Source organism: Crinia signifera, chromosome 5 (assembly GCF_055691185.1).
Source record: "Crinia signifera chromosome 5, ASM5569118v1, whole genome shotgun sequence".
Taxonomy (NCBI): domain Eukaryota; kingdom Metazoa; phylum Chordata; class Amphibia; order Anura; family Myobatrachidae; genus Crinia; species Crinia signifera.
Window position 1 is genome coordinate 250,878,298 of NC_139221.1, and position 16,488 is coordinate 250,894,785.

The 16,488-nt window shown below is 43.9% G+C and overlaps 1 protein-coding gene across 3 annotated transcripts in view; it reads left to right on the forward strand.

The window, feature by feature from the left end:
- Positions 1–16,488, forward strand: part of PFKP (phosphofructokinase, platelet) — a 149,094-nt gene that overhangs the window by 115,090 nt on the left and 17,516 nt on the right. For all 3 annotated transcript variants that reach the window (XM_083188807.1, XM_083188805.1, XM_083188806.1), the window contains 2 exons: positions 2,041–2,205; positions 5,924–5,985. In XM_083188807.1, coding sequence (XP_083044933.1) covers positions 2,041–2,205; positions 5,924–5,985 — 227 coding nt within the window. The remainder of the gene's footprint in view (positions 1–2,040; positions 2,206–5,923; positions 5,986–16,488) is intronic.

The window sequence follows — 16,488 nt, forward strand, 5'->3', positions numbered from 1 at the left end:
TCAGTGTTTCACATTATGGGCCTCATTTAGGGATAGAAGCAAATCCAGGAAAGCGGTTCTAATTTGTCCCCGGACAAAACACATAATGATGCGTGGGGGAGTCAACACAATTTTATATTTTCATGGAGGTAAATTACACAATACTAAGGAGTTTAGGTACTTGTTTCCTAGCACGGCCACAATCTTGGCCATCGTGTACCTTTAAGTTAAGGTACACGATGCCCGCGATGGACCCGATTTCTTTTGAAATCAGGTCCATTTTGCCGGCAAAGGGAAAATCGCGGGCATCGCGTCGGTTGCGACCATTAACATTGGCCCCGACGCGACCGACGCGATGCCCGCGATTTTGCCATAGGCTTCAATGTTAAAATATTTTTTAACATTGAAATCGGGAGCGTCGCGTCGGTTTTGTGCCATTATAATGGCACAAGGTGAGATGGACTTGATTAAGTCCATCTCACATAGTAAAAAATGTGAAATGGGCCAATATGACCCCGTGAGGGGTGGCGGTGCGCGTCCTCTGACCTTTTCATTCCCCTACTATCCATGTCGGCGTGGATTTGAGAATATAAAGGCCGAAGCGTGGCGAGCGCAGCGAGCCCCGCGAGGGGACGCGTATACCTGTGAAGTTATACGCGTCCCCTCGCTGCGCTCGCCACACTTTTTATTCTCAACTTCACGCCGACGTGGATAGTAGGGGAATGAAAAGGTCGGAGGACGCGCACCACCGCCGCTCGCCACGCTTCGGGTTCGCGTCAATCGTGGGGTGGGGTTTATGGTCAAAAATTGGGGGTGTAGGGAATATTTTACATTGAATCCAATGTAAAATCGGGTCCCAGGGACCCTATTCACATTTGATTCAATTAAAAAATCGGATCGGTCGCATTGCATGCGACCAAATCGCATGCGATGCGACCGACGTGATTTTTCCGACACTACCACCCCGATGGAGATCGGTGTGGCCGTGCTAGGAAACAAGTACCTGAGTTTATTTTCACATTTTAATTTAAAATCCCCACAATCAGGAGTGAGTGGACCTGCTACATCCCACCCACTTCCTAGTGAAGTAGGCAGATGAGGGATAATGATTCTGAGAATCGAGCATCCATGGCGAGGGACCAACACAACATGATTCTATGATACACATGTCATTTTACCCCGCCCCATAATAATAAAGACCCAGCTCACGTATCTGCATGAAAATAGACCAGACTTGCCCCCAACAACTACCACCTGCATGTAATCTATGGGGTTCTCGTTAAGTATCCTATGCCCCGCCCCCCTGCATTGTTACATAATTTCACACAGGTGGATAACTGACCCTTATTATTAATTGGATTTGCTCCTAGCGCTAAATCAGGCTCTGCTTCCTAAATTCCATATTTATTACAAATTTTCGTATAATGGCAATAAAAAAAGTCCAAATATAAAGAATTTTACTACCACCCAAGCTAATTAGCGCCATTAATCTTAATTATTCAAAGTTTGCTATACAATAAATAACTCACCCATAGTTTTGCCAAGCATGGCAGGATCATATTGTATATGCTATTACAATAGGAATAGAGTGTAACATAAGCACTTTCTCATCCAGAATCCATGAGATAAATTAACTAAGATGGAAGTTCTATTGATGGGATGCCCCTAGCATTCAATCAGATTCTACTTATTATTTAGCACCATCTAGAAGATAATAGATATAATCTGATTGGTTGATATGGACAACAACATCCCATCTATGATCTTATAGAAGGTGCTAAATAAATAAGAATATTATTGGTTCTATAGGAAACATCCCATTTTAATAGGACTCCCATGTTAGTAAATTTACCCCCATGTGGATGACAAAGTAGGTTCAACACAATTGGTGCAAACCTTAAGTCTGTTATATACTTGAAATAGAACTTATGCTTTCCAGCGACATTTGTTATGCCTAGACCCACCGTCCTTTGTCCCTCATCAGTAATATGACATTATGTTGTTTTATAATTATGTCCGTATGTAACTGTAATGTATTTGTGCATCAAACGTTTTTATTAGACGTGTGATCGTATCAAGCAGTCAGCCAGCGGAACTAAGAGACGTGTCTTCATCATTGAAACAATGGGAGGATATTGTGGTTACTTGGCAAACATGAGCGCCCTTGCTGCAGGTGCTGATGCAGCTTACATCTTTGAGGAGCAGTTTGATATCCGTGAACTCCAGGTAATTAATTAGTTATTAGTAAACTGGGGAGCTAAAAAAAGGTATTTATTATAATTACACACACGTCCATAAATACAAGTACACTGAAAATGTGCAACCATTTTTAAACAGCAATAATAGATTAACATGAGAAATTCAGAAAGTGAGAGATTTGGGAAGAAATCTCCAGGTTTTTTAAAGCGGCAATCATTTACACTTCACAATCAAACTGGTTTTGCAGTGTAAATGATTGCCGCTTTAAAAAAAAAAAACTGGAGCTTTCTTCCCAAATCTCTCACTTTCTGAATCTCTCATCCTATTACATTTCCCCCATCGTTTCTAACAGAGAGAATGTTTAACCCCTTCCCGACATTTGACGTACATTTACAGCAGACATCTTCCCTCATTGCCCAGGGGGGGCAGCGATGCCCCCCGCCATGGGCGATCGCTGCGATTGGCTGTTCAAACGTGAACAGCCAAAAGCAGCGTTTACTGTGTGATGTGTAAAATTTAGACTCTGCTGCCCCCTAGTGTCCAAAAAAAATAAAAGAAAGTTGAAATAATGATGTAATAATAAAGTTTAGATATGGTCTATGTTAGTTATTAACTATTTTGAGTGGTATGATTATTTGTCTCACAAGCAGAAAATTTTACATTTTGCAAATAGCAAAATGTTCAATTTTTTTACAACATTTTGGTATTTTTCACAAAAAAAAAAAAACTGTATCGACCAAAATTTACCACTAATTTAAAGTACAATGTGTCACGAGATCTCAAAATCACTGGGATAAGTAAAAGCAAAAAAAAGTTATCCCCACTTAAGTGATACATGTCAGATTTGAAAAAAAGGCCTCTGTCAGGAAGGCAAAAACATGCTGCGTCGGTAAGGGGTTATATAATTGTTTTATTTTTATGTAAATGGAATAAAGTTGTACAGGCTCTATAAGACCATCTATCTCTTTTCATCTTATGTTCTTGCATCATATAAATGGATTTTTTCTGGCATTCTTGTCACTAATCAAACCACTGTAATGTCAAACCTAAAACAAAAATAAGGGGTCTATGAGTGGAGAAGTTGCTAATGGCAACCAACCAGCTGCTATGTATAATTTTATAGAATGGACTTGATAAATGTTACCTCAAATCTGATTGGTTGCCATGGCACACTTCTCCACTACACTCTTATCACTGCTTCATGAGGAGGCCCCAAAACCGCAATCTTTTGCTTAATACCATCTACAAAACATCTTCATGTTTCTGTCTCGTGATTGGCGTTCTTTCTCAGGTTTACTTTGACTTATGCAGTGGTGTAGCAAATATGGGCCTATAGGTGCCACGGGCCCAGGTGTCCCACAATTCAAATATCAACATGGAAATAAAATGTTAAGTGAAAATTGTGATTACTGGGAAATAAAGGGACAATTTGGGGGTATAACCACACAGAGTAAATAGTTAATATAATCAGATTAAAATTGAAATTATTATTCAGATGAATCCTTGCATAACATAATATATATGGAAGTATAATTCTAGTGTCATTTTTCACTTTGAGTGATATTAAGAAAATATAGTATAGCAGCTACAGTATGTCCTGTTTCTACTAAGCTTCAGGCTTCCTGACACATTCACGTAATACATTTGGGGTGAGATTTAATAGGATGAGAGATTCAGAAAGTGAGAGATTCGGGAAGAAATCTCCAGGTTTTTTTAAAGCGGCAATCATTTACAATGCAAAAATCAAACTGTGCAGTGTACATGATTGTAGATTTAAAAAAAACTGGAGATTTCTCACCAAATCTCTCACTTTCTGAATCTCTCATCCTATTAAATCTCACCCTTGATATTATTATTTAGAAAAAACCCCAAGAGAAATGCAAATTGCAGGATGCGTCACTGCCGTGTTTAAAGTATTACTTGTACGCTCTTCCGGTATAAAGTATGTGGTGTACCATAACTTGGTAATGTACACAGACGGGAAGCATGGGAGCCGCAACTGCTTTAAGTCAGGGGGGGGGGGTACATTTACTGACATGGGAGTTCTATTATAGATAGGATGTTGTCAGAGGCAGCTGCAACGCCTACCAAGTAGTGCAGGGGAGGATCACACATCACATATATTCATGCATGTTATCATGCATGTAATATATACACGCAAGGAATCGCGAGTGCTGGGCAGGAATCAGCAAACGTTATTATAGTGTTAAGCCCGCCCCCCAGCCAATAGGAGTCATGGGGGCGGGCTTAATACTACACTACTGTATGCTGATTCCCGGGTGCCATACGGTGCCTGATTAAAAAAGAGCAAGCGATCCCCAGGGGATCGATCCAGCACATATATTACATGCATGTATATATGCTGTGTGACCTCCCCCTGCACTACTTGGTAGGTGCTGCAGCCACCTCTGGATGTTACCCATAACAACCAATCAGATTCTATCTATTGTCTTCTAGAAGGTGCTAAATAAATAAGTAGAATCTTATCTGTTGCTATGGGCAACTTCCCATTTCCAATAGAACTCCCATCTTGTACCCCAGATGTCAGTCACGCATTGCGTGTTTCTCCAATGAGTTTATTTGCTGTATCCACATGAGAATAGAAAACCGTGGCTGGAAAATGCTGTTTTCCTAGAAACTAGTTAAAACATGATTGGGTAATTGATCAGTGAAACAATTAGTTTCTGCTTGAACATGCACTGTACGAGTGTTAAAGACACTTAAAAAAATATATATGAAAGTAAATGAACAAATAACACAAAAATGTATCTATAAATTGAACAGATCAGATTCTGATGCCTTATTAGAATACTGTTCGTATTGGTTGTGGCAAAGTATTAATTTCGTAATGAATGGCTGACAAATAAATTGTATATTACCATCCAATGTTCTCATCTGGTGAGTATTTAGTCCAGAGTAGGGGTGACATATGAGTCCTGAATTGCCCTGATTCCAAGGGATCAAGCTTCCCATTTAGACGTTTCCTCTTTTTTGTAGCTGGAACAATTAGAAATACTGCGTAAAAATGGGGGGGGGGGGGGTTCCAGGTGTTTCAGGCACGCCAGTGGGAGGTGGACAGGTCATACAATGAGGATGGAGATGTCAGCAAATCAATTTGTTGGCTCAACACGTTTCCCCGGATCTTACACGTCCGACTTCATTGGGAGCAAGTGTTGAATGAGAGCTCAGTGCTCAGTTTTATAGCAGACCACTGATTGTTCAATTAGTTCACCTGTGCATTGATTAAATACTAAGTATATCTAAAACGTTTTAAAATAGGAGAGAACCATCTTGCAATAGCTTAAATATTTAACTAAATTAAGGAGGCAGTATAATTTAACCTATTTTGTACAGTTTTATAACAAAATAAAGCAAATAAACCCGGAGGAGGTAACGTGAATTGGTGAACAGGTCACATGACCCCGAAATGGAGGCACATCAGATTTATATTGCAAATCAATAGACTGTCCCTGATCTCATCGCATATCGGTTTTGCAATGAGATTAGATGAGATCTAGTACAAAAAGTATGTGCTGCACATACTTTTCGTACTAGATCTCATCTCATCGCAAAACCGAGATGCGATGAGATGCGATATTGTATACAATATTGTATACAATAATTGTAACGTGTATGGGCACCTTAGGATATAAACATGCAAAGTATTTTCATTTAATGATTTAAGTTAAAACAATACAGCCAGTAGATGTGTATTTACGATATTTGTGTTATTTTATTTCAAAAGGCAAATGTGGAACATTTGACGGAGAAGATGAAAACAAGCATCCAGAGAGGCCTTGTTCTAAGGTACTGGACACATCAGTAATTGGCTAATATATTTATATTTATTATAAATATAAACAACAGCTCTTAAGCTGCCCATAGACGGTCTGTTCCCGGACCATCCGTTCTGTACTATGAGATGCGCTTACCCGCGCATCTCATCGTACGGTACAAAAAGTATGTGCTGCACATACTTTTTGTACTAGCTGGTTATCACATCGCATCGCATGCACACTGCATGCACAAGGCATGCGATGCGATGTGTACTATATGTCCCAAACGGATCCGTTAAATGGACCGTGTATGGGCAGCTTTAGCATGAAATTTTATAAGTGACTACTTAAAAGCCTGTCAAAATGATGGCTTAGTCCCCGTCTGCCCCTACCTCCAAAATCTCTGTCTTCACAGCTCCCTCTGTCCATATCCAGGAAGTTTGAAACATATCATTTTGGTTTCACTTTTTGTTAGTGTTATTTGGTCCATCTAGTGGCCTCTAATGGTCACTGGCGGTACTTCTCAAATAGGTGCGGCGTATTTAGCCTTTTATATATAGTGATTTTGTCATATTTATGTCATGTTGCATAAGTAGGTGGTAACGGAATATTGAGTTGCATACACAGGATAAACAAAGGGGGGTAAAGGTGATAGGGTGCGAGGTGCCTCCAGGAATGGCTATATTTTAACAATCATTTAAAAAGGCAAAAAAGTGTTGTGCAGATGGGATGAAAGGTGGATTTAAAAAAACAAAGAGAGACTAAAATATATAAATATAAGTGAGAAGAGGGAAAATCACATGGGAGGTATAGGGACAAACAGATAATGAAAGAAATACACAAGCAATATATATATATATATATATATATATATATATATATATATATATATATATATATATATATATATATTATATATTATATATACACACAGGTTGAGTATCCCGTATCCAAAATACTCGGGACCAGGAGAATTTTGGATAACGGATTATTCCGTATTTCGGAATATTTTAATATTTCAATTATGTATTTTGAAGTATCTTGCATGTATGCTGTATATACACATACAATACACACAAATATATTTTATTACCACATAAAATACACACAAATATATTTTATTTGTTCAAAAAACAAGGTTTCAAAACATGAAACAAAATTTGTGTACTTTCTCAGATATTGAATTTGAATGCCAAGCAATCATTGTCTTGCACATATATAGTGCCAGTTACATATCATGTCACCAGTAGTGCTGTTACAAATGTCCCCAGTGAGTTTTTAGCAAAAAAATATTTTTTTTTTCACTTTCTGGAATGTATGGTTTTCGGAATAATTCGGATAACGGATACTCGGATACGGGATACTCAACCTGTATGTATGTATATATATATATATATATATATATATATATATATATATATATATATATATATATATATATATATATATATATATATATATATATATATATATATATATATATATATATATATATATATATATATGTCCATATGCTGCTGCTTTACTATATTTTGCCATAATTCAGTCAACAACTTTAATCTAACGCTAGTATCAGACATTCCGATGTACAAGTGTGTGTCTGACTGTGCAAGGGGCTGGGGCACCCCCTGTGTGCACCCTTTAAACACTTGGGGGTTGTGTTAACTCAGCACACTGTGAATAGTGCCAAGAGGAAGGATTTCTTTCCTTAAATTAAAAGAGATATATAGATATATATATATATATATATATATATATATATATATATATATATATAGATAGAAAACACTTGTGTCCGGCACTCCAGCACTGTACAGATAAACCCACGGCGGGTGCCCGCATCCACTACTGGAACAGCATATACAGAGAACAATGATGCAGCACTCCAGCCTTGTACGAATAGGTGGTTTAATAATTAGCACTCAGCTACGTTTCAACATTTACATGTTGTCTTCAGGCTAACATACAGATAAGTGAATCAAGCTTAAATAGCAATGTGTGCTGCGTGAGGCGGGAGTCAAGCCCACGCCCAGCCCCACGATCTCCACAGAGTGATGTCATCACCCCTCAACGCCGTATCACGGACCGTTGCTAGGGGATACCAGTAAACAAAAAAGCAAAGATGGCGCGCTCCATAGCGCGAAGCACGATGAGGTGATATCAAACAACATAATGTGAAAAATACATCAAAACAAATCATAACAAATACACAAACAAACAAGCAAACATACATCTAGATAAAGACATCATGACACTGCAGGTATAGCAAGCTGAATTTAGCAATAGCCTTCAGGGATCGGCAGTTTTGGGTTTTATCTCATATACATACTAGCAAAAGGAAAACACTGCCGGCATAATGCGGCGACTGACAGCTCTACCAATAATCAGTGTCTAATGCCTACAGCAATGCGTTGAGACCTATGGATTCATTTAAGCCCTTAGGGCTGACAGTGTTCAATTTCATGATCCAAAAGGCCTTGCGCTGCAACAGACGTTTACCCCGGTCCCCGCCCCTCATGGACGCCGGTACATGGTCTATCATCCTATAACGGATGGATGACACCCCATGACGGGCGTCCAAGAAGTGGCGGGCCACGGGTTGGTCACTTTTCTTAGAGGATAATGCATTTTTGATTGCCGACCTGTGGGCTGCCATACGCTCCTTGAACGCTCGTTCAGTCTTGCCAACGTATGACAACCCACAGGGGCATATAATCTGGTACACAGTGAATTTTGTGTTACAATTTAATGAATGCCTGATGGATAACGGGCGGCCCGTATGTGGGTGATAAAAAGTCGGTCCAGGGATGAGAAATCTACATGTTGTCAGCACCAGGGTTTCTCGTGTTCCCGGCTGTGACCGTGGTGGACCAGTGGAGGGCGCAGGCTGGGACGGAGACTGGAGATGTGTCTTGAGGCAGCCTGAAAGCCGGGGTTGACAGTGGACAGCCTGGAAGCTGCGGGAGTTGTCGACGTTGGATGTCGGCAGTCAGATGAGAGGCGAGTGGAGGCACAGGTATAGCAACAAACTGTAGCAGAATAGAGCACAGGTGGTATCGGCAGCAACAGCAGAGAACACAGGATGGATTCTCAGGTGAGGCTTGGAAGCCTGGAGCCTTGGGAGCTTCACTGACACAGGAGTAATTCTGGGAGCAGATATATATATAAAGTCTCTTGCTCTGACGTACACTGGGGACCCGGGCACAGCGAGGGTTGGCAAAGACCAGAAGCAGGGGCGCGGAGTCTAACTTGCCAGCGGTATTCACCAGGGAGTCCCGCAAGGAACTATAGGCTTGGCTGCGTCTGGCAAGCAGGTCGCGGCCCCCTGCCCTGGTCCTCTGGACGCTGGCTGGGAGTGAGGACACAGGAGATAGGAGATAATGTCTTTGCATACGGCCTGAGAGCCGGGAATGATAGCAGGCAGCCTGGGAGCTGCGAGGCGGCCTGGGAGCCGGGGTTGTAGTTGGCAGCCTGGGAGCTGCGAGGCGGCCTGGGAGCCGGGGGTGTAGTCGGCAGCCTGGGAGCTGCGAGGCGGCCTGGGAGCCGGGGGTGTAGTCGGCAGCCTGGGAGCTGCGAGGCGGCCTGGGAGCCGGGGGTGAAGTTGGCAGCCTGGGAGCTGCGGGATGGCCTGGGAGCCGGTGATGACAGTTGGCAGCCTGGGAGCTGCAGGATGGCCTGGAAGCCGGAGATGACGACCTGGGAGTCGTTGGTCTATGATGTCGATAACCAGGAGAGAATGTCAGAGTCTCTGGAGGCACTTTGGAAAACAGTTGACACAGGATGTTGACAACAGGTGGATGTGTGACAATACTTGAGTGCGGCAACTGGTGGACGTCGGAGATGACACAGATGATGTTAGTCACCAGGAGACGACAGAAGCACAGAGTCTCTGGAGGCACTTTGGAAAACAGTTGACACAATGTCGACAATAGACGATAATATGACAACACTTGGATGCAGCAACTGATGGACGTCAGGGATGACACGGATGTTGTTAGTCAAGGATAGACGGCAGAAGCTGAGTGTCGACTGTGGGGTAGACAGTGCCTGTCGACAGATCAGGACTGTGATGGTAAAAGTCACTGAACGGTTTGAAGGTAGTTTGGCCTGGGAGCCAAGAGGTCTAGCCTGGAAGCTAGTGGGGATTTGCTAGCCAGTGCCAGCGGTATCCTCTGCAGGGGATAACTTGCTCACTCAACCGCAGTGATGGAATTAGCAGGAGTCTCTGGAGATGAACAGAACCAGGTAAGTAGCAGCAGGACACTAGGAGAAGGTATCGCTGGAGACTGGATAGCCAGGAGCCTTGGAATTCTCTGTCTCTGGGGTAACCACACAGGAAGCAGAAAGAACATTTGTTCAAGGCAAGGAGGACTCTGGGAAGCTGGCTTATATTCCTCCAGGTGATTGCTTGATTGTCTGCAGCTTGCAGCAGCAGACAGAACCAGGAAGTATGCCTTGAGTTACCTGGGATCATGTGACTGGTGCTGAACTCAGGGAGCTTCACAGGAGTTCTAATCACTGAGACTGCAGAACAGCTGCAACAGCAGCAGCTAGGAAACAGACAGGCATGGAACATCAGAAATAAATGTGAAACAGGTTCATGACAGTACCCCCCCCCTTTAGGGGTGGACTCCGAACACCCCAATGAACTTGGTAGGAGTGCTAAAGAAGTCCCAAACTGAGCTTTTTCACAGATCTTCCCAGTTTTCATCTTCGGAACAGGTGGACCATCCATCATCGACAAAAACTGAATTTATTGGGATATCTTCCTGGAGAAAAACATGGTTGTGAAGGATAGAACCTCCTTGGAAAGGAGTTTTATCGTAACCCGGGTCATAATCGGAATCTGAGTCCAATTCTAATGGACGTACATGATCCTCTCTCTTGGAAGCATCAGTTAGAGTCCTGTAAATAATGTGGAGTAGAAGAATCAATACAGATTGCAGACTCTGAATGATCAGTATTCTTCTTTTTAGGGGCAGAAGTGATGTTAGCTGGTACATCCATGGGACTAGAATTCCTTAAAGGACCTGCAGAAGAACGGAATGAAATTACACCCAACCTTAAATCAGGGGAATGGGGTATAGAAATATCTTTATTTCTGGAGATATGACGACTGTTAATATATGGATCCTGGAGGACCTGGTCGGGTTCAAGCTTGGATACTCCAGAAGATTGAGACTGCTGATATACAGTGGAGGAATTCCAATTTTTTAATTGAGAAATGCTTTGATTCAATATAGCTTGATCTTGTTCGGAAAGTGATGGTGCAGTAGTGGATAAGCTCTTAGTGACCTGGGTGGAACTTTTCAAAGATCCCAAAGGAGCTGGTTTAGGAGGGAATTCTTTCTGAACTGCTTTTAGAAATGCCGAGAGGTCACTAAGTATAGGATCCTTAGATTCGATGAGGGGGTTAGCCCATTCCAAGGCTTTACCTTTGAAGGAGAGCAGTAAAAGTCTAACTGCGTTAACAGGAGTTATGACTACTGATGGATCAGAATCCATCTGTGCGAGGATTTTTTGAACAATACAGCGAAATTGGGCAAAATCATCTTCAAAGTATAATGATGAACTACTTACAGTAGCATCTTTAGGTGAGGTACTTGGGACGATGGAAGAAGTCTCTGGGATTGTGGAAACAACTTCATCCGTTGGGAGCAGGCTGTCTATTGAAGAATTTGAACCTAAACCCCTTTTTGGGTTTACAATGGGAAGTTCATTACTAAGAGGATCGGACTGAAGTTCGACACTGGGACAGACGGAATCCGGCCTGGAACCGGAACGGACTGAATCCGGGCATTCAGATGGTCCATCTTGGACCTGGACTACACAGGATGTAGACATCATGGCACTGGAAGAAGGATGACCTGGAGTATATGGCTTGGGTGCCATTTCTGGAACTGGAGAAACAAATAGCTCTGCTGGGGTCAGAGCATCAGATGCCTCACTGGAGGCTGATATTTTCAATACACTTCTTTGGACTGTAGCTTCAGATGTCCCAACACGAGCTACGGGATCAGGTACCTCCTCCGAGGCTACAGCTACAGATGTTTTACTTGGGACAAAGGAATCCGAGACCCTTTTAGGGATGCGAGACTTATACATCCTCTTCTGGTTCTCAGACTTGGAACTAGGAAAATGCGTGACTGAGGCAGAAAACGTGGAAGCAGATGTTTCAGAATACTTATGCATAGGAGGCCTGCGGCATTGAGGCTTGTCACCCTTCCTGGACATACAAAGGTTACAGTCTCTAATAAGGTGACTAGCGCTACCACAGTAGAAGCATAGATGGAGCTGTCTGCGACGCTGACGTTCAGCTTCCGAGCATTTGGGATGTGAGTATCTCTTGACTTTGTCTTCACACTGCATGGAAGACAGTGGATTATTTCTCAGTGAGTTAATAACAGGGGATAGTTTCATTGCAGTGGATCGAGCAGAACTTCTTGCAGTAACTTGTGTACTCTGAAGAATCTCTGGTATTAACATAATAATAGTGGACAAAAGACTTTGTAGCTGTTCCAACAATCCATGAAGAGCACTCAGAGGCTCAGAATCCTTTTGACAAGGGAACTGGGAAATCCACGGACAATTCATGGGTGACCGGGGACAGGAAACTGGAACAACCGGAGTGGACTTGGAACATGGACTAGAAGTACCCAGGAATTGCTGGAGATCGTCCAAACAGGAAGTGACAGCAGGTGATGCAAAAAAATTTTGGACAGTCGACGCAGGAGGTGTCAACGACTGCTGTATAGTGTCCAATCGGGTGGATACTCCCTGGAGACTCTTTGTTATCCACTGCTGAGTGGCTTCTTGGATCTTCATACGGGCGAAGACATCTGGAAGAGCCGCTGGTCCCACACTTGGGTCGTGAGCCGAGTCCATCGGCCTTGAACAAACTGTCAGCACCGGGGTTTCTCGTGTTCCCGGCTGTGACCGTGTTGGACCAGTGGAGGGCGCAGGCTGGGACGGAGACTGGAGATGTGTCTTGAGGCAGCCTGAAAGCCGGGGTTGACAGTGGACAGCCTGGAAGCTGCGGGAGTTGTCGACGTTGGATGTCGGCAGTCAGATGAGAGGCGAGTGGAGGCACAGGTATAGCAACAAACTGTAGCAGAATAGAGCACAGGTGGTATCGGCAGCAACAGCAGAGAACACAGGATGGATTCTCAGGTGAGGCTTGGAAGCCTGGAGCCTTGGGAGCTTCACTGACACAGGAGTAATTCTGGGAGCAGATATATATATAAAGTCTCTTGCTCTGACGTACACTGGGGACCCGGGCACAGCGAACCAGAGGGTTGGCAAAGACCAGAAGCAGGGGCGCGGAGTCTAACTTGCCAGCGGTATTCACCAGGGAGTCCCGCAAGGAACTATAGGCTTGGCTGCGTCTGGCAAGCAGGTCGCGGCCCCCTGCCCTGGTCCTCTGGACGCTGGCTGGGAGTGAGGACACAGGAGATAGGAGATAATGTCTTTGCATACGGCCTGAGAGCCGGGAATGATAGCAGGCAGCCTGGGAGCTGCGAGGCGGCCTGGGAGCCGGGGTTGTAGTTGGCAGCCTGGGAGCTGCGAGGCGGCCTGGGAGCCGGGGGTGTAGTCGGCAGCCTGGGAGCTGCGAGGCGGCCTGGGAGCCGGGGGTGTAGTCGGCAGCCTGAGAGCTGCGAGGCGGCCTGGGAGCCGGGGGTGAAGTTGGCAGCCTGGGAGCTGCGGGATGGCCTGGGAGCCGGTGATGACAGTTGGCAGCCTGGGAGCTGCAGGATGGCCTGGAAGCCGGAGATGACGACCTGGGAGTCGTTGGTCTATGATGTCGATAACCAGGAGAGAATGTCAGAGTCTCTGGAGGCACTTTGGAAAACAGTTGACACAGGATGTTGACAACAGGTGGATGTGTGACAATACTTGAGTGCGGCAACTGGTGGACGTCGGAGATGACACAGATGATGTTAGTCACCAGGAGACGACAGAAGCACAGAGTCTCTGGAGGCACTTTGGAAAACAGTTGACACAATGTCGACAATAGACGATAATATGACAACACTTGGATGCAGCAACTGATGGACGTCAGGGATGACACGGATGTTGTTAGTCAAGGATAGACGGCAGAAGCTGAGTGTCGACTGTGGGGTAGACAGTGCCTGTCGACAGATCAGGACTGTGATGGTAAAAGTCACTGAACGGTTTGAAGGTAGTTTGGCCTGGGAGCCAAGAGGTCTAGCCTGGAAGCTAGTGGGGATTTGCTAGCCAGTGCCAGCGGTATCCTCTGCAGGGGATAACTTGCTCACTCAACCGCAGTGATGGAATTAGCAGGAGTCTCTGGAGATGAACAGAACCAGGTAAGTAGCAGCAGGACACTAGGAGAAGGTATCGCTGGAGACTGGATAGCCAGGAGCCTTGGAATTCTCTGTCTCTGGGGTAACCACACAGGAAGCAGAAAGAACATTTGTTCAAGGCAAGGAGGACTCTGGGAAGCTGGCTTATATTCCTCCAGGTGATTGCTTGATTGTCTGCAGCTTGCAGCAGCAGACAGAACCAGGAAGTATGCCTTGAGTTACCTGGGATCATGTGACTGGTGCTGAACTCAGGGAGCTTCACAGGAGTTCTAATCACTGAGACTGCAGAACAGCTGCAACAGCAGCAGCTAGGAAACAGACAGGCATGGAACATCAGAAATAAATGTGAAACAGGTTCATGACACATGTGGTACAGGTGCATCGCGTACATCCCATTTTGCCCACAGGGGAACTCTCTGGCTCGCTGTTTGAAACAGGGCATTAATCTAGTGGACTTTAATTTGAGGTCCTGGTCAGAAGACACAATGGACCATAGCTTTTTGGTTTTGTGAACAATAGATGAGCTAGACCGATTAAACGTTTGAATGAAGGGCATCATTGGTCCCTTGGGACTGGATTTTTTGGATGCTAGCAGGAGGGATTCCCTAGGGGTATTATCAACCTTCTTTTTGGCCTCTAGTAAGAGTTCTCTATCGTAACCCCTGGCATGAAAATTATCCATCATTGCATTCATTTGTTGGTCAGCAGATGTAGGGTCTGAATTAATTCTTTTGCATCTGATTAATTGGGAATATGGTAACCCGTAAAGGGTGGACCGTGGGTGACAGCTCTCAAAGTGTAGCAAATTATTTCTGTCTGTAGGCTTTGAGTAAAAACTGGTGGAAATCAGACCATCGTTAATGGAAATTGAAACATCCAAAAAATGTATAACTGATTTGCTCGAATTATAAGTGAATTTGATGGTACCAGGGCCTTGATTATACCTATCTATGTGGGCAGCAAGATCGCCTCCATCGCCCTGCCAAAAAATTAGCAAGTCATCGATGTAACGGGTATAGAAAATAATTCTACCCGCCACATCAGAGCTTGAGAAAAAAAAGTCATCTTCATTTGAGAACATGTAGACGTTGGCGTAGGATGGAGCGACCGCCGCCCCCATCGCTACGCCAACGTCTTGCAGATAAAACTGCGAGCCATACAGAAAAAAATTCTTTTTGAGAACCATACTCAGAAGATCGACAATCAAGTCTACATCGGGCCCAGAGTATACTGGACTATTTTACAAAAAGCTTGCCATACACGGTAAACCCAAGTGGTGTGGGATCACCGTGTATAGGCTTCCCACATCAACCGAAAACATCACCACATCATCATTCAATAGAGGCAAATTTTTTAGTTTACAAAGCATGGTGGTATCCTGCAGGAATCTAGGATTTGCGGACAAACAGGGCTGTATAAGGCTGTCGATATAAATTGACGTGGGTTGGAATAGTGATCCCCTGGCAGACACAATGGGTCTGCCAGGAGGATCACTAAGCGACTTATGTATCTTAGGGATACAGTAAATGATAGGCACAAGTGGGGCGTTCGGGAGCAATGCCTCTTTTAATTTGGGAGAAATAATATTTCTGTCCACTCCATGTTGCAAAAGTTCAGAAAGTTCTTGTTTAAATGTAGATGTTGGGTCTCCGGGCAATTTACTGTAGGTTGTGGTGTCTTCTAGATGTCGCATCACTTGCTGATGGTACTTGGCACTATCCTGGATCACCAGGGCACCCCCCTTGTCTGCACCGCGAAAAACGATGGATTTATTCCTTGCAAGGGATTCAAGACACTCACGTTCCTTTTTAGAAAAATTGCACTGTAATTTTGGAGCTGTCGGCACTGTCACTGTGTCGACCTCTTGATTCAACAGTCTCATAAAAGTTTTTACCGAGGGATTAAAACCCTGGGGGTCGAAACTGGATCTGGGTAAAACTTTCATCAACTGGGGTGGTAGTGTTTCACTTTGTACATTAAGTACTGGATTTTTTGCGAAGTGTTCTTTAATTTTCAATTGTCTGTGGAAACGGTGTTGATCTACTGTCCACTGTTCTTTGTTAAATTTCACTGAGGGGATAAACGATAGCCCCTTATTCAGGAGTTTCTCTTCCTCATTAGACAATTGGTAAGACGAGATGTTAACCACCAAATTTAACGGCCCCTGGGGGGGCTTTGCTCCACGTCCTCTGCCTTTTGTTTTGACCGGC